Source organism: Ailuropoda melanoleuca, chromosome 6, assembly GCF_002007445.2.
Source record: "Ailuropoda melanoleuca isolate Jingjing chromosome 6, ASM200744v2, whole genome shotgun sequence".
In the NCBI taxonomy this organism is placed as follows: domain Eukaryota; kingdom Metazoa; phylum Chordata; class Mammalia; order Carnivora; family Ursidae; genus Ailuropoda; species Ailuropoda melanoleuca.
The window spans coordinates 102,386,622-102,403,643 of NC_048223.1; the positions used below are offsets into that span (position 1 = coordinate 102,386,622).

Here is a 17,022-nt window from a genome sequence, read left to right on the forward strand (position 1 = left end):
CACCCCTCAGCGTCACCTCTGAGGCCTCAGTGAGGGAATGTCACCTGGGCAGAGGGGGCGTAAGCATGCGGTGGGCAGGAGCGTGGGCTGGCGCCTGGGTGCGCAGCAGGCGTGCTCTCTAAGGTGATTGGGTGGGTTTTGAGGTGTGTGTATGTGTGTGTTGCCTTCTTCCACATGCATCCTTCTGTGTCACTAAGTGTCTCTCTGGCCACTCAGTTCTGGAAAGGGCACAGGGTGGAGCCGCTGGTTCCAGGACACTAGGGGGAGGGAGAATCTTTCTGATCCACTTGCTTGATGCAGACGGAGGTACTTTGAAGCTTTTGCCCCTACACATCCCAGGGCAGGGACTAGGGCTAAAGTCTGTGCTGCAGGTGTAAGGATTGGGGGCAGAAGGAAACGGGACCCCCCAGTGGAGCTAGGGGTTACAAGAGGCGAGTAAGGAGGGGGCTGCGGGAGGAAAAGTGTGGGGACATAGAGGGGGCACAGGCAGGAGGGAGACTGTAAAGGGCTGCAAATGCCGAAGTGCTGCAACAAGAGCTTGTGGGAGCTGGGGTAGGAGCCCAGGGGGCCAAGGAGGTAGGGGCCACTGCCAAGGCGGCCATCTAGTAAACAAGCCAGGAGGTAATCCGAGACCCTACAGGAGTACCATCAGAGGATGGCCCCTCCACGCAGCCAGCCTTCGTCCTGCGCGCTGCGAGCCTTCGCCCTGGGCACCTAGACCCGTTGCTGCCGAAGCCGGGTGCCCCCCCGAGGCCAGCTGGGGGACTGCAAGCAAAGGGGGCAGCACCCGCGGTTCCTCCCCTCCTCTCTCTGGCTGGGGACTGGCCAGAACTGATTGCCCGAGCCCCGATTGGCTCTGGGAGGCGGTGTGGGGCCAGGTCCCTGTAGACTGGGCTGGGGGCGTCGCCCCAAGGGGCACCCACCGCCCCCAGGCTCTGCCAATCCCTGGGCACGCCGAGGAGAACGCGCGGAGGCGGGGAGCCCCCGCCCCTCCTGCCGGTCAGCGTCACGCGTGACGTTACGCGTGATGGGTGGGAGGGCAGGAGCGGGGGCGCCGCGCCGAGAGGAAGGCGCGTCTGGGAGCTGCAGAGGCCAGAAGCCCCGGAGCTCAGGAAAGCGTGAGTGCTGGCTGTCCAGGGCGGGGTTCCGCTGTTGGGGGCGTAGGGGATTGAGGGCTAAGCGGGGGGAAGCCTGCCTTGAAGTGTGCTCTCTGTCCTCTCCGGATTCAGTATCTTCGGTTCTAGGGAGGTGCTTGGGGCGCGAGAGGAGGTTGGTTGTGAGGAGGAATGTCAGGGTGGGGCCTTGCGTGGTGACACATTCAGGTGTCTGCATTGATGGACGTGCGTTGTGCGTGTTTGCGTGATTGTGCAAGTAACGGTCTTTGTGGACCGGTGTCTGCAGGGCGTGTCCACTGTTTGTATGTCTGTGTAGGGCATGTATATATCTTTGTGTGTGGGTATGTTAGTGCGAGCGTGTGAGAGAGGGGAGGGTGTGTCTTCCAGTGAGGGAGGAAGTGTGGTTGGAGAGGATTAGTCATATTGTAGGATTTTGCCTAACACAGCCAGATGGCTGCTTCAGGCTTTCCTCTCTGTACTGGGAGGGAGAATCCTTCTTTCTGGCCATAGGTGGCTTGGGGAGAGGTGCATGGGTGTCTGTGCAGCCCTGCCCAGCGGGGGAACAAGGAGGGCCTTGCCATTCAGTGTGGGTTGAGGAAAATGCCCCTGGAGAGGAGATGTGCATGCCTACGAGCACGCATGCCTGACAGGCATCAGAGTCCCTAGTTTGAGATCTGGAGTAGATATCCCTGGGGCTGCCAATGAGCCCTTGCTCTCCTCCAATCAGGGGCTGGGGCGTGGGATGACTTATGCCATCTTCCCAAACAGCATTGGGGGTTTCCATCTAGGTCTCAAGGCAGCTGGGGCCTAAAGTTGACATGAACGTGGATATGTAATGCAGAGAATATGCATTTCTGTGCATACAGAGCACAAGAGTGGCTGCACGGGATTAGTTGCTGCTCTTGCATCAACCACGCACACGTAAATCCTCACTGATGAAAATCTGCACCAGGCCAGAGTGCAAAGGAGATCTGTTTTTCTGGTTCTGTCCCCTGCCCGTCCTCCTGTGGCTCTAGGTCTCTGAGCCGGAACCTTGCCTAGGAAACAGCTCCTCCCCCCAACCCTTGCTTACCTACCTGGAGTCACCTTGACTTCTCGAAGAGATTGGTGATAGGCCCAGGGACCAGGGCAGGGCCACCAGAGGTTCCCACAGACAGAGCTCTTGGACCCCCTCCTTGAAGTCCTCCGACTCCGGTCTTTGCCCTGCAGAAAATGGGTGAGTTGCCCTTGGATATCAATATCCAGGAACCTCGTTGGGACCAAAGCACTTTCCTGGGCAGAGCCCGGCACTTCTTCACTGTGACTGACCCTCGGAATCTGCTGCTGTCTGGAGCACAGCTGGAAGCTTCCCGGAACATCGTGCAGAACTACAGGTAGACCGCTGCCCCCTGACCCTGTACCCAGGGCCTCATTCCAGGTACTTGAATACAGTACCTTTTGCCTCTGTCTCCCCAAGCTTGAGAGTGACTGTCCCACTTCTCAAGTCTCTTATTCCCTGGCCTTATGTGTTGGAATCACAGACAGCTGTGGCACAGAGCTTTAATCCAGAGAATTTTAGGGTGTTTGGGTTGAGGAGGTGGCATTGATATTTGTGGGCAGGGGGCTGCTGTCTACTTCACAGACCCTCTGAAGGGGCACTGCTAGGCCACCCTCTGCAAGAATGGAGGGTCTCAAAGTTGAGCCCAAGGAGAAGGAGAGCATCCCCCTTCTCTCCAGGAGGAAAAGCCCTTGTGATGCCCCTCGCCATTTCAACCCATTGGGAACCACCATAACCCATGACCAAGCATTGAGGCAGAAACAGAAAGGTACCCCTCTTTGTGTGGCTACAAGGAAAATAGAAACGGGGGCCCACATACTCTTCTGGAAAGATGTGGCTCTCCCCCAGAGACAAGGAGCTCCTTTATTCTGAGATTCAGGGCCAAAGTTCCTGGTCCTCTGCCTGCACTTCCCCTGAGCTGAGTGGTCAGGGCTTCAGGGGCAGACCTGCCACCTAGAACTACTGTCTCTTCCCCACCATTCTCCGCAGGGCTGGCGTGCTGACACCTGGCCTCACCGAGGACCAGCTGTGGAGGGCCAAGTATGTGTACGACTCTGCCTTCCATCCGGACACCGGCGAGAAGGTGGTGCTGATTGGCCGGATGTCAGCGCAGGTGCCCATGAACATGACCATCACTGGCTGCATGCTCACCTTCTACAGGCAGGTCCTGCCCCATGTGTCCCCTCCCTGAGCACTCGCCAAGCTAGGGTGTAGCCGGATGACTAGGCAAGGCCAACCGGGCAGAAAATAGTGGGCAGGTGAGAGCTTGTGCTAGAATCCCCTGCACCCCTCGGAACTCCGCCCTGAGGTTCCTCCCAGCCCAGAGACAGTGTGTGTGGTTTGGCAAGTGGGGTAAGTGGGGAGGGTCATGCGGGGGTCACCAGAGCCAAGTTCTAGGGTCATCAGCTGGGTCCTTCCTGAGGGTAAGGGAATAACCTCTGGGGTCTCACTATCAGGGTCTGAGGATGAGGGACACCGTAGAGGGGGCAGAAGTAAGCGTCTTTGTTCCCTCAGGAAGACCCCGACGGTGGTGTTCTGGCAGTGGGTGAATCAGTCCTTCAATGCTGTTGTGAACTACTCCAACCGCAGCGGCGATGCTCCCATCACTGTGGGGTGAGAGCTTGTCCCCAGGGACTCCTCCCGGGCCTACCGTTGCTCCCTCTTGTTTGCTCCTGTTCCCAGAGTGCTTGTTCCGCCGGTGACTCAAAGCCCTCCTCCCAGCCTGCCCCTCTCCCCACTCTCCTGGCCTGAGGGCATGGCATCCTCTTGTGTATGCTATGGGGACCCCTCTCCTCCAGAAAGGGAGGGCTCGGAGCTTCCAGACAAGTCTACACTGTAGCAGGGAAGGAATTTCTCTGCCTTCCACGCCTCATATATTGAGGATTTGGGATGTCCCTGAAAGAAAGAACCACATGCTGGACTCTTCACCTCCCACATTGTGTCCTGACGCTTCCACCCACAGGCAGCTGGGGACAGCTTATGTGAGTGCCACCACCGGCGCTGTGGCCACAGCCCTGGGGCTCAAATCCCTCACCAAGGTAAACGCCCCCCATTTACCCTATATTCTTCTCCCTTTTCTCCATCACTCATCTAAACCAACCTACAGGCTCCCCACATCTCTCCCCAGAGTTCCTCACCGCTCCACAGCCCTTAGGGCCACTAAGTGCCATCTTCCCTCCCCCAGCACCTGCCCCCTCTGGTCGGCAGGTTTGTGCCCTTTGCAGCTGTGGCAGCCGCCAACTGCATCAACATCCCCCTGATGAGGCAGAGGTGAGTGGCTCCAGCTCCTGGCACCCCCCCCAATGCATGTGGGCACACCATCCTGCCACGCAGACTAGCCCAGTCCTCTCCCTCCCCAGACAGAAGTTTCTGGGAGCAGTCTCAGTCTGACTCTGGGATCCTGGGCTGGGAGAAATAGCCTTTGAATCCATGACATCTGAGGGAACCCCAGGGAATAGCTGCCCGAGAGGGCATTGCAGCTAGGATTTAGGGCCTGTGGTCTGACCCTCACCCCCTTTCCTTTCCAGGGAACTGCAGGTGGGCATCCCAGTGACTGATGAGGCAAGTCAGAGACTCGGCCACTCGGTGGCTGCGGCCAAACAGGGAATCTTCCAGGTGGTGGTATCGAGAATCTGCATGGCCATTCCTGCCATGGGTGAGGCACAGGTGCCTGGGCGGGGCTCAGGAGGCTCTAAGAGAATGGGGGGCCATTCTCCAGGAGTTTTGAGCACTCTGGGGGCTGTGACTCTGGGGGGAGGGGGAGGAGCTTTCACTTTGCTAACTCACTCCTTTTTCACCCTGCTCTCTCCGCAGCCATTCCCCCCGTGATCATGGACACTCTGGAGAAGAAAGACTTCCTAAAGGTAGGTCACTGTTACCTTTCCCATCCTGGAAGTGGTGGTGGCTGGAAGCAGAAGTGATCAGCCTCTGAGCTTGTTTCCAGCTTGGCCTGAGTCTGAGAAGAGCCCCCTGTTTGCCCCACCCTGTGCTGCCCCCTCCCCCTTCATTCATTCAGCAAGAAGGAATTGGGCTGGGGTGAAAGAGCCCTAAGGGAGCAGGAGGAGAGGATAAGGGAAGGAAATGGTTTCTGCCCTGAAGAGAATCGGTGTCCCTCCAGAGGCCTCTGACACACAGGGATAGACTACCACAGTCACACCTGACATCTCACTCATGCCGTCGCCTACTGACAACAGTGAGACACGCAGGCTCACACATGCACGAACAGAAGAGAGAAGCAAGGCATGGGAATCCAAGCTCATTCACTGAATCATTTATTCACAAGTATTTATGGAGCATCAACTGTGCCCTTTGGAGGAACAGAATGATGGTCCCTGTGGCGGGAGTGAATTGAGAAGGGACAGGTTCATGCATGCCACTGAGCTGGGAGGAAGTGAGTGGAGGGTTAGAGGTGGCTTCCGGAAGAAAGCAGCTCCTAGAGGAAGTGGGGAGCCAATTCTGAGAGGGGAGAATGGGCGATGGGACGCTAGGGAGGATGTCAGCAAGCAGGCCTGGCTGAGTGGAGGGTGGTGATCTGGAAATTCCATCCCTGTTATGGGCTTGGGAGAAAGAAAAGGGCCACATACCAGAGGCTCAGAGGCAGGGTTGGTGGGAGAGAGCTGTGGTAGGGGGGAGGGAGGGGAGGAGGGGACACAAGCCATTCCATTGTCTCTGTCTCCCCACAGCGTCGCCCCTGGCTGGGGGCGCCCCTGCAGGTGGGACTGGTGGGCTTCTGGTAAGTGTGCGGAGACTCAGCTAGGGGGGGTGAGACTGTCCTTTCCATGGTGGGTGTGGTGGGTATTTATTGATTTTAAGATGTTTATGTACATCATTCATTCACACATTTGGCTGGGAGGGGTCTTGGACACTTGTAGGGCATGCTGTGTGTTAGGGGGTGATCTCCACCCTTGAAGGTCGAGGTCATAGTCGAAGAGATTCTAGTCTTCGTCTGAGAGGAAAGCATGGAAATATACCTTTTGGTACCAGTGACATCCAGGAGTTTCAAGCACATTTAACTGCTGCTGCTGACACTCACTGTCGTGCTCTGGAGGCTCTTTCCTCAGCCAGAACCTACTGTCAGCGTTGGCTTTAATCAACCTCTATCCCTAGGGGCTGTCTCCAGAGATGAGGTGGGGTGCAGGGAGGGAACAACCTTTGGTCAAAACCTCACAAACCTTTCCCACGCTCTTCTCCCCAGCCTGGTATTTGCCACCCCCTTGTGCTGTGCCCTGTTCCCCCAGAGAAGGTAAGTGCTGCCCCCGGGCGTGGCTGGGGGCTCTGGATGGGTCTCCACATTCTCTGGAACCAGCTGACCTTAGGGTCCTTCAGTGTGTTCCAGGAGGAGGCCTGGCATGCCAGGCACTAAACTTATTCTGGGGCAGGGAAGTGATCGTGAGCTAGGCCTTCTGGCAGCCGAAGGAGATGGTTCCCTCTGGGAGGAGGAAGGGCGGGGATCCCTTAGCCTGATGCATGTTGGGTCTGGGGGATACTCAGCCTGCTTGTGCGGTTCTGTTACAGCTCCTTACACGTGAGCAGGCTGGAGCCGGAGCTGAGAGCTCGGATCCGTGAGCAAAACCCTGACATCGAAGTGGTTTACTACAACAAGGGGCTCTGAGGGAGGGTCAGCCCCTGGCCCCCTCCCTCCCCTGCTTGGGCTGCGGTTCTTATGGAGCCTTACCGTCCCCTTACCTCGCCCATCTGCCTGGTACTGGGTGGGGGCTGAGTGGGGGAGCAGCCAGTGAGGCCAGCAATCCATTAGGCTGAGAGAGGTGCCCCCATTAAGCTTTTTTCTCTCCTTTCTGGTTTCAAAGAGCAGGGTCACATAACCCCTTTCTGCTGGGCTTCTGTGTCCATGTGTATCCATACACGATACATGTGCGCATGTGTGTGTGTACGTGCTGTCCTGGAAGCTAGGAACAGACATGCTGTCCTAGGGTGTCCTGATATCTGGCTTCTCTCGGCACCTTGCCACCTGTTAGCCAGCCAGGCTACAGGACTTCTCTGCCTCAACAGTTCCACCGGCCAAGTCATTTCCAGCGGCACCTCACCCCTTCTGGACATGGGAGGAGCCCCAGGATCTCAGCACAGAGACTGAGGGACACTAGCAGGCCAAACTGGGCTGACTCCTTCAGATTTCTGGTTCCTAGCTCCCAAAGCTGACCCAGGAACTGGGCTGGCAGAGGAAGACATATCAGGATAAGGGAGACAGGGGACTTAAGCATCCCTCGCATCATGAAACATGATTTCGTCTTCTGTCCTCTATGAGAACAAAGGAGTGTCGGTACCCCGGAGCACTCCCGCCACCCTCCTATCTCCCCCACACTGCAGGGTGAGGGTCCTTAGCTACAATCTTAGGAGTTCTTGGTCTGCTCTGACATCATAACCTCAAATCTACACCTAGAGTCCCAACTCCCTCCCCAAACCTGAAAGCCATGAAGGCAGAGCAAGCATTCCCTTTTCAGAGCTCCCCCTGCACCCTCTTACCGAGGGACACAGCTGTGGGAATGGTGCTTAACCTCCACAGGTATCCGAGTAGATGGAACTAGGACACCCTCAAGGGCAGCTAGGCCCTGAGTGTACAATCTTAGGACATTTTGTGTTCTGTTGGCTCTTGTTAGACACTCAGCAGAACCCCAACCTTAGCTTCTCTTTTTTGAGGCTTAGCCCTGCTCCTACCGCTACTCCTACCCCCACTTCCCAAGAGAAAGAAGGGCCTGGGCATCCATAGGTGGACCAAAGGGGAGGTGGGCTTGGGAATGGAATATATGGTGGTGCACTCATCGGATACAGGGCTGGACCTCGATTCCAACCCCCATGAGCTCCGGCTGAAGCAGTGGGTGTTACAGATGAAGGCCCCAGTGGGATCCTCTAAGAGCACTTTCCTACTCCCCCAGCTATCTGCCACCAGCGACTAAAACTATGAAGCCATTGTTACTCAATAAACTGAAAACCTGTCTACTTTTTTTTAAAAGATTTTATTTATTTATTCGACAGAGATAGAGACAGCCAGTGAGAGAGGGAACACAAGCAGGGGGAGAGGGAGAGGAAGAAGCAGGCTCATAGCAGAGGAGCCTGACATGGGGCTCTATCCCACAACGCCGGGATCACGCCCTGAGCCGAAGGCAGAAGCTTAACCGCTGTGCCACCCAGGCACCCCTGAAAACCTTTCTACTTCTTGATCTTCATTTGATTTCATGTCCTGAGTGTTCAGGAAGAGCCAGACTCCTGCCTGCAGCTTTGCCTTCCCTCCCCACAAAATGTAGGGCTTAGTCTCTCTTCTCCCCTTCTGTAGGAAACTTCAGCTCCCAGCAGAGGGCGCTGTGAGATTAGAAAATCAGTCCATCAGCACCCTGAGTCCGTACTAACCTAGAGGGGATGTAGATGCCTTCTGTTCCCTTTGCAGAGAGAGTCCTGGCTGCATTTCCTTCTTTGCTAGGAAGGCTGATCACACACCTACATGCCAACCTAGGCTCTGGGCTTCTTGGTGCCTTCAGGCATTTGGCATGGGTTTGTAGCTTCTGGTTCCCAGGGCAGCCCTGGAGAAAGGAAGGCTAGAGGGCTAAGGACTGTCCAGCTCCGTCAGAGAGAACTTAGGGCACCAGCACACACTCCATACCCCTCCACACCCGTATCAATACAACACAGGAACAAGCCTGGCACAGACCATTTGCTAGTTAACACCCCTTCTCCCCTTCTCCCATCCCAGGGCCCTCCACTCCCTCTTTATGGAAAGCCCCCCCTTTTTTACTTGGGAAACGAGGCCAAAAGTTCACATCTATGAACAGATGATGAGAGCTACTATTAAACAGTTTATTGCTGAGTCTCTCACCCTAACTCTTGGCTTTGGAAGATTCAAAAGAATAAACATGAATGAACCTACAATAAAGTCCATTGCCTACTCCCGGCAGGACATACCTCTCATCTCCCCTTTTTCAGCTCAAAGGTCTCACACCAGGTGGTGGGGGAAAATCTTTAGGGCCGCAAGTTCCCCCAACAACCTGAAGTGAACCTAGTACTTGGCCTGGGTTAGCTCACGCCTCTTGGGCAGTAGGAGTTTACTTGTATGGGCGGTGGGGGTGACACCAGCCCCTGCTCATTGAGCCCTACATGTGGCGCCAGGCTTAATAATGCCAAGTGCTTTAAGACCATTATCTCATGATCTTCACAACCCACTGTGGGGCCACACATGTTATGTCCATTCTTAGCAAAAACACAGGCTTAAAGACATGTAAAAATTTGTCCATGGCTACACAACTAGGGAGTGGTGGAACCAGGATTCAAGCTGAGCCGTGTGACTCTGAAGCCACGATGCTAAGCTTCTTCCTGACCTGCCAGCCCCCAGCCAAACCTGAAATAATTCTCCTGGTCCCTTTGACATTCCAGGGCATCTCTTCCCTGGGCCCAGTTTGTTTACAGGCCAGCAAGACTGAGGCCTACAAGTGTACTCAGATCTGTTCCTAAAGCCACTGAGGAGTTTCCAAGCTTGAGGGTTTTACAGCTGAAGGAGCGTGGGCAAAGATTCCTATTCTTTATTTTAAGATGTTATTTATTTATCTGAGAGGGAGAGAGAGAGAGAGAAGAGAGCGTGATGGGGGAGGTGGGCAGAAGGAGAAGCAGAACATTTAGACGGGGCCCTTAGCTGGCTCAGTCAGTATAACATGAGACTCCTGGTCTTGGAGGCATAAATTCAAGCCACACGTTGGGCCTAGAGCTTACTTAAATTTTTTTTTTAAACATGGGGTGACATTTAGAAAACAAGTTTGAATTCCATCCTGTACTGCCAGTCTTTTTTTTTTTAAGATTTTANGATTTTATTTATTTATTCGACAGAGATAGAGACAGCCAGCGAGAGAGGGAACACAAGCAGGGGGAGTGGGAGAGGAAGAAGCAGGCTCATAGCAGAGGAGCCTGATGTGGGGCTCGATCCCATAACGCTGGGATCACGCCCTGAGCCGAAGGCAGATGCTTAACCGCTGTGCCACCCAGGCGCCCCCTGTACTGCCAGTCTTGAGTGCTGCCTCCCACCAAGCCCATGGGGCCCTGGGTCAACTCTTCAAGCCTCCTTCTGCAGTTACAGCTTTGGCCTTTGGTAATCCCCTTGAAAAGGGGCCTTGAGCTTTTCTGGAAAATCCATGTAAAAATAAGCCTACTTGGGGAATGAGGTGCAGGAATCTCTGTTAAACAAAATCATTAAGAACATTTTATAATACACTTATTTGTGCTCTGCAGATAACACCAAACCATATCAGAAGGAAGACTGGCCAAGGCATCAGTGGGGCCAGTTAGGTAGGAATGCTTTCCTGCCATCTTTCCTTCCTGATTCCATACCAGATTCTCAAAGCAAACGTTAGCTTTAGGCTCACTTCACAGGTTCTCCAGGGGCAAATCCTAGCCAGGTACCTTTTCCAGACTGTTTCCACGTACTTCAACTTTTTCCTCAGAAGTCAGCATTTGGGCAGAGGTAGCACTTTTCTCAAAGGACAGTAATCTTCCCCATTCGCGGGCCTCCCTTCTTCCTCCTCCTGCTCAGACTCTCGGATCTTCCTTGGAAGCCGACATCTGCACCCTCGGTCTTCCTCCCCAGCCTTCTTCTGCGGCCTGGCCTCATCTGCTCCAGAGCTCCCACCTTGCCCATTATGAAGACCACAACCCTCCCTCTCTCCCAGCCCATGTTCTAAGGAGGGAAAGGGCTCCGGTCTGGCTTAGCCTGGCCAGAGGGAGGGGGCCAAGCGAGTATGTCCTGCTCTTTTCTAGGGTCACTGAAGGCCGGCCTCTTAGGGGCCATGTTGAGGGCCAGTTTCAGCTCCGGCCCTGTGGGAGCATGCCAGCCAGACTAGGCTAGTCCCCGGTCCCCTTGCGGTGCCCTACAAGTCACAGCCAAGCCCCATCGGCAAGCTGTCCGTCTGAAGCTAGCCCCGTCCTGGGGGTGGGTGGGTATCTGTCAGTCACAGGTAAACCACGCCCCCCGGGGGGACAAAGCCAGTCTGGCGCAGAGTCCCGCCCCTGCTCTGGCCCTTGTCAGTCAACTCAGGCTCAGCTCCACCTCCTTCCGTTTCCCAGGCAACGGCTTTAATCGCCGCTGGCCCGGAATGCAATTCATCTTCCCTGTCTGAGCTAGGAACTTAGTCTCAGATCCGCTTTCCGGGTGACCTCGGTCCCAGACCCTTAAATCCGCCAAATAGCCTCCCTCCTTTCCAGTTTCGAAGCCCCCAGTCTCCTGAGCGCCCGCCCTTTGACTTCCTGCCCGGAAATCCGCGAGGATTTCGAGGAATCGCTCGAGGCCTCCCCTTCGGTCCCAAGCCCGGGTTTTTCCGTGGCCTACGGGGCTATCGGCTCTGCCTCTTGCACTTGCATCCGGCAGTTCGGGAAACGCTTACTGAGAGTGGCTCTGTGCCCGGCGCTAGGTAGAAATGGCCTGTTGGGTGAACCGAGTCCCTTCCCATCTGCAGGGACAGCCTGTGCCCGGCAGTCATTAAGGTACCTCTCTCCATCCCCTCCACGTCAGTCTCCCTGCCTGTTACAGCGATCTCGGGCCCGATGCTGATGCATTCCTTTGCTGGGAGTTGTGGAGGGATCTTGACCCGGTTGCCTCATTCCCTCCAAGGGGGCTTCCTGGGTTTTTTCCTCCTCTCCTTGTAAATATGCACACCTTTTTCCTCACGGGCAGTCGTCCCAACTCAGGCTGCCAGAGAGACAACAGCAGGCCCCAGCTTCGCGTCCCAGCCTCCTCCAGCTTCTCCTTCCTTCCTCCAGTCTTAGACAAGCAAGGTTTTGCAACTGAATAACGTCCAGGAGAACAGGGGAGGAACCCCGCATAGCTTGGGCTGCACACACCACCTCTTCCTCCCTCCACCGCATACATCCAATCGGTGAGTAATCTGCTCCTGTTAAAAGCAACCAGCATTTCCTTCAAGGTGAAGTGTTTGCTTATGGAACAAGCATTTGCTGGATAAATCTATCAACTAACCAATCAACCACCTGTATTATTTTCTGACTGAAGACCTTCCCTTCTCCTAACACCAGCAAGTCCTCAATCAATTGCAACTTTTACTTCCCAGAAGAAGCACTTCTGGTTTGGGTTTTAATTCAAGTTATTTTGTGGAAAGCAGCAGAGAATGATTGTGGCTAGCTTCAGTCTACAGAAATGTATTGGAAGGACTCTGCAGTAGCTCTCAGAACCAGAGATGGGGTTAACCAGCCTGGCTTTGGAAAGAGCAGGAAGCTGGGCAGCTCTGGGGGCCTCAGCAAGTGGAGTTTATAGACACTGCCATTAGGGTAGCCGCTTCTAACCAGCTCCAGTTTCTGAGCTGCCCGTTCAAGTTTCAGAATTTGGTACAGGTTAGATCAGTTGTCTCCTCCTAGGAGGTGGCCGGAGGTCAGGGTCAAGTGACAAGGACATTGGACATCATTACTTCAAGTCTACCTCTATGATTGGGGCTGTTCCCAAAGTAGGGCAATTACTGTGAGCCGGCAATCACCATGATTGGTATTTACTACGACATGTGTTACTATTGGTCCCATGCGTCTGTAGTTCTCTCCAGTTTAAATCAAACCTCCCCTGCGGGCAGGCAACATCTCTTCCCTTTTTATTTTATTTTATTTATTTATTTATTTATTTATTTATTTATTTATTTATTTATTTATTTAAGAGAGAAAGAGAGAACACAAATGGGGCAGGGTGGCAGAGGGAGAGGGAGAAGCAGACTCCTGGCTTAGCAGGGAGCCTGATGCGGGGCTTGACCCCAGGACCTTTGGGATCATGACCTGAGCCGAAGGCAGATGCTCAACTGACTGAGCCACCCAGGTGCCCCTCTTCCCTTTAAAAAAAAAAAAAAATTATGATAAGAAAAACATAACACAAAGTGTACCATCTTAACCATTTATTAGTGTGTAATTCAATAGTGTTAAGTATATTCACATTGTGAAACAGATCTTCATAACTTTTTCATCTGGCACATCTGAAACTCTATGCCCATTAAACAACGGCCCATATCTTCACTTTTTTTCCCCCCAACACCTATAATACTGCCCGACTCACAGTAAGTACTCAATACATGTTTGCTGAATAAATGAATGTGGAATGCAAAGTGCTCTAAACCCCACTCATATGTTGGTCCTCGGTAAGGTCACTAACACTAAGTAGTTTTCAATCTGTTTTACTCCTCAGCAAACCTAAAATATGTCACATATTCACAAAGGAAACAATGGCTCACGTCTTTAGTGACTTTCAGCCTGGAGGATGGGAAAGCATATCCTCTCAGTGAGGTTTATCAGAACCTTGGGGCTTGAAAAGTCCCTCAGGCAAAGTGAAGCTGTCCCTAGATATGTCCCTACATAGGATGGCCAGTGAAAGGAGGAGCTCAGCTCCCCTCTTCTCTGTCTCTCCAGGAGTCCCAAATGAAAGGGGGTGAGGGAGAGAGTGTCTCACATGTAGTCAGAGCCACTGTGTCCAACTCTGTTGTCTGTTTCTTTGCACATGGCAATGCCTCCTTCCTGTGGCAGTTCGCGCCCTGTAGTGCTGACTTTCTTGGGGCAGCTTCTTGGGGCTCGCACTGAGCTGTCATCATTTAAGGCATGCTGGAAAAGAGATACCTTCACCTTATTCTGGTCCGGTTCCCACTGAGTGTTCCCACAGCAGAGTTGCTTGGGCTTTTGGCCATACAGTTTCATTTTCATGGCCTGTTTTCCAGGGCACCAAGGCACAATGGGGTAGGGAAGTGCTGGGTAGTAGTGATGTAAGATTAAGCATTATCCTACGATATACCTGAAAGAATTCCTTTTTATGATGCTCAGTCCTTCTGCTGTGTCTGGCTCTTCCTGGCTGGACTTGCTTGTCACTGCCAGTGAATTTCTTTCAAGGCCCCATTTCTGCAAGCTGGCTTCCAACACCTAAACCCTCAAGCTGTGAGACTCCCCTGCTTGTATCTGACCCCTGAGTTGTAGATGAAATTCAAGTTCTTTTCCTTTGGCCAAACCAGATGACCTCCATTCAATTGTCCCAAACTTTCCAAGACCACCAAAGAGACTTGTGTAAAGGATACAGGCAGACTCCCTAAATCTGTGGTTTCCAAACTGTGTACCGAGGCATCCCGGACTGCCACAATGAATTCGCAGGACTGCTGCAGGACATTTTCCGTTTTCAAGAGGAACCCAGCAATACTCCACATCTTTTGGACATTGCACAAACTACTAGCTCAAATTCACGGTTTCAAAATTAGATCGTGCTGCATTATTTTCAATGTCTTTGCAAAACTGGATTTTTGATGGCTGCTGTGACTAAAAAAAGTCCATGTGGCACAGGCAATGAGGGTGGCAGCAGCCAAGCTGATTCTAAGTTCTGAGAAGTTTCGCAGATCTCAACAGGCGCAACATCCCACTAGTAAGTAACAAAGGTTAAGAATTACATAAAAAGGGGGGGCAACTGGCTGACTCAGTGGGTAGAGCATGCAACTCTCGCCTTGGGGTGGTGAGTTCAAGCCCCACATTGGGTGTGGAACCTACTTAAAAGCAATAATAATAAAGAAAATAACATAAAAATATTCTTGGGGCCCCTGGGTGGCTCAGTCGGTTAAGCATCTGACTCTTGGTTCTGGCTCAGGTCATGATCTTGTGGGATCGAGCCCACATTGGGCTCTGTGCTTGGCAGAGTCTGCTTCAGATTCTCTCTCCCTCTCCCTCTCCCTCCCACTCACTCTCTCTCTCAAATAAATAAAATCTTTAAGAAATATATCCCCCCCCCAATGTATGTGTATTCGTTTTTCAAACGGGTACAAAGGAGTTAGGCCACAAATATTTACTAAATTGCTTGGACCTAAGTACCTACAGGGAACTACTAGATATTTCTTTTGGCCTAGGGTACTGTGAAAAAATTACTAGAAAACTAAAGGTTTTATAATTCTAGAACGTTGGGAACCCTTGCCCTAAATGCATGAGGGAAGAAATGAAGGCATGAGGAAATATCACTGGGGTATAGTATTGGGGCTCAGATCTGCCCCCTGTAAACTCCAGGTACTGTGTCTTTGTAGGAAATTTTCTCTTATTGAATTCTTAATAATTCTTTGTGGGAAGTTCTAACCTTGTTTCAGTGATCCAGGTTGTTTACAATGTGATCAGAGGGTGGTAGAGTCCCTAGGGACTGGGGATGGTGGTAGGAATGTATGAGCCAGAGCCGTGTTGGCCGGGCCAGCTGAGATCAGAAGCAAAGGAGAGAATGGAGGCTGGGGACACCGGGGCCCTCCACGCCTGGCTCTGCGCTGTGTCAGGGGGCTGGGCGGCATCAGGTAGCCAGATCTTCTTAGTAAACTCCACCCCGAGACCTGCCCCGCGCTGCGACCCCTGGAGTCCACACCGGGTCTGACGGATCGGACCTACAGGCTATCGCCCTGCCACTGGAAATCTGGGGGCCTTTGAGCCCCGGGCCATCCCGTGGAAGGGAGGGGTGACTGCCAATGGGGCCCGCACTCAGGTCTGCACTTCTCCCTCCTTCCCCACCCGCATCCTCAGGTGACTAGCGAACGCCTTCCCGGCGCGAAGACTGCGGAACCCACGGGCCCCTAGCTCCCCGGCTCATACATTAAAGATGCGGACGCGCCGGGACTGCGGTGCCACAAGCATGAAGACAAATTTTTAATCCCGAGCAAGAAGATGCCGGGAGATGGGGTGCGCCGGAGAAAAATGAATTAGGTTTTTATTATGTGTTTTATTATGCTGTAATTGAACAGGATTAGGTGAGAATACAATATATTTCTAAGGCGGCTGGAGGGGGAAGGGGGCGGGAGAGGCTGACTGAGAGCGACAGCGAACCCCGCAGAGATGCCGCGGCTGCGGGACTCAGCGGTTCCCAGGGGAGCGGAAGAGCGGCGCCGACCCGGCTGGGTGGGCCCAAGCGCCACCCCCACCAGCCCCCGGCCGTTTGGGCCACATGGGGGTGGGTGAGGGGAACCGTATTGGTAGGACTAGGTTGGCTACAGGTCCTGCTGGGATATGCTGGTGGGGTGGGGGGCACGGACATGAGAGGTGAGGGCTGGGAGCTCACAAACCCCCTCCAGGAGGGAAACTGAGTCGCAGAGGGGCAGGGGCGTGGCTACGGAAAGACAAGGGACTCTGGAGTCACTAGGGTCCCGGGAGCCCACGAATGCGCACTTGCTCCTACATCTCCGCCCTGCACACGTCGGACATAGGCCCTGCGGGTCGGCAACATTGCGGGGCGCCCACTTTGTTCCCGGTCCTCGCTTATTGCAGGGCGACCCCTCCTCCCCCCACATCCCGTGCAACTCCCGTCACCTCTGCACAGATCCGTATCTCCTCAGGTCTAACCCAGCACCCCCAGCCACCCCGGCACGGCGCCCCCAGGAGGCCTCCTCAGGGAAAGGCGCCCCGGGGAGCCCCCCTCGCGCGGCTGAGCGAACCGCCCTCTCAGCCCTGGAACCGCCTGCCTCCCGGGAGCGCGGGCGGCCCGGCCGGGCGGCTTCATTAAGGGCCGCCGCCAGCGCCGCGTCTCCCCTGCCGCATCGCCCCTCGCGCTCCGCCAGGGACCCGCTCCTGGCGGTGATGAAGAGCCCCATTAGCCGCTTCTACCTTTAGGGCGGACTGGGCCGCTCTCCCCACTTCCCAATTAGGACATTAGAAACCGTCAACCAAGATTAATAGTTGCCCGGCTCCGGGGCAGGGAGATGAGCCCAGATACCGCAGCAGCGCCGTACGCTCGGCTCGGGCCAACTCGGTGCGCGCCGGCCGTACCACCTGCCGCCGCCATCCCTCCCTCCGCCCCCCTTCCTCCGCCTCTTTCCCCTCTGCCCCCCCGGCCTCGCCTGAAACTCTCTCAGGTGAGCCCCACCATGGGGTCGGGAGTGTCAGGGACGGGAACCCCATTCT

At 54.3% G+C, this 17,022-nt stretch overlaps 1 protein-coding gene and 1 long non-coding RNA gene across 4 annotated transcripts; both read left to right on the forward strand.

Annotated features, from left to right (window-relative positions):
- The first annotated feature begins 847 nt into the window (after positions 1–847).
- On the forward strand, positions 848–8,114 carry SFXN3 (sideroflexin 3). 3 transcript variants are annotated; one of them, XM_019809144.2, is made up of 11 exons: positions 850–1,118; positions 2,132–2,488; positions 3,142–3,312; positions 3,667–3,765; positions 4,115–4,190; positions 4,337–4,422; positions 4,680–4,807; positions 4,966–5,015; positions 5,835–5,884; positions 6,347–6,394; positions 6,667–8,114. In XM_019809144.2, exons 2-11 carry the CDS (start codon positions 2,328–2,330, stop codon positions 6,761–6,763), a joined length of 966 nt encoding a protein of 321 aa, XP_019664703.1. In that variant the 5' UTR covers positions 850–1,118; positions 2,132–2,327; the 3' UTR covers positions 6,764–8,114. The 3 variants fall into 3 exon arrangements, 2 of the variants coding, with proteins under 2 accessions (XP_019664703.1, XP_011234224.1); XM_011235922.3 differs by having other exon boundaries at positions 853–1,118; positions 2,325–2,488; XR_004626239.1 differs by lacking the exon at positions 6,667–8,114 and having other exon boundaries at positions 848–1,118; positions 2,325–2,488; positions 4,680–4,818; positions 6,347–6,395.
- A 3,002-nt stretch (positions 8,115–11,116) lies between these two features.
- Positions 11,117–15,843, forward strand: LOC109491194. The gene is made up of 3 exons (XR_002144527.2): positions 11,117–11,625; positions 11,816–12,017; positions 15,652–15,843. It is a non-coding gene; the product is annotated as an uncharacterized LOC109491194 (long non-coding RNA).
- Positions 15,844–17,022: the final 1,179 nt, after the last annotated feature.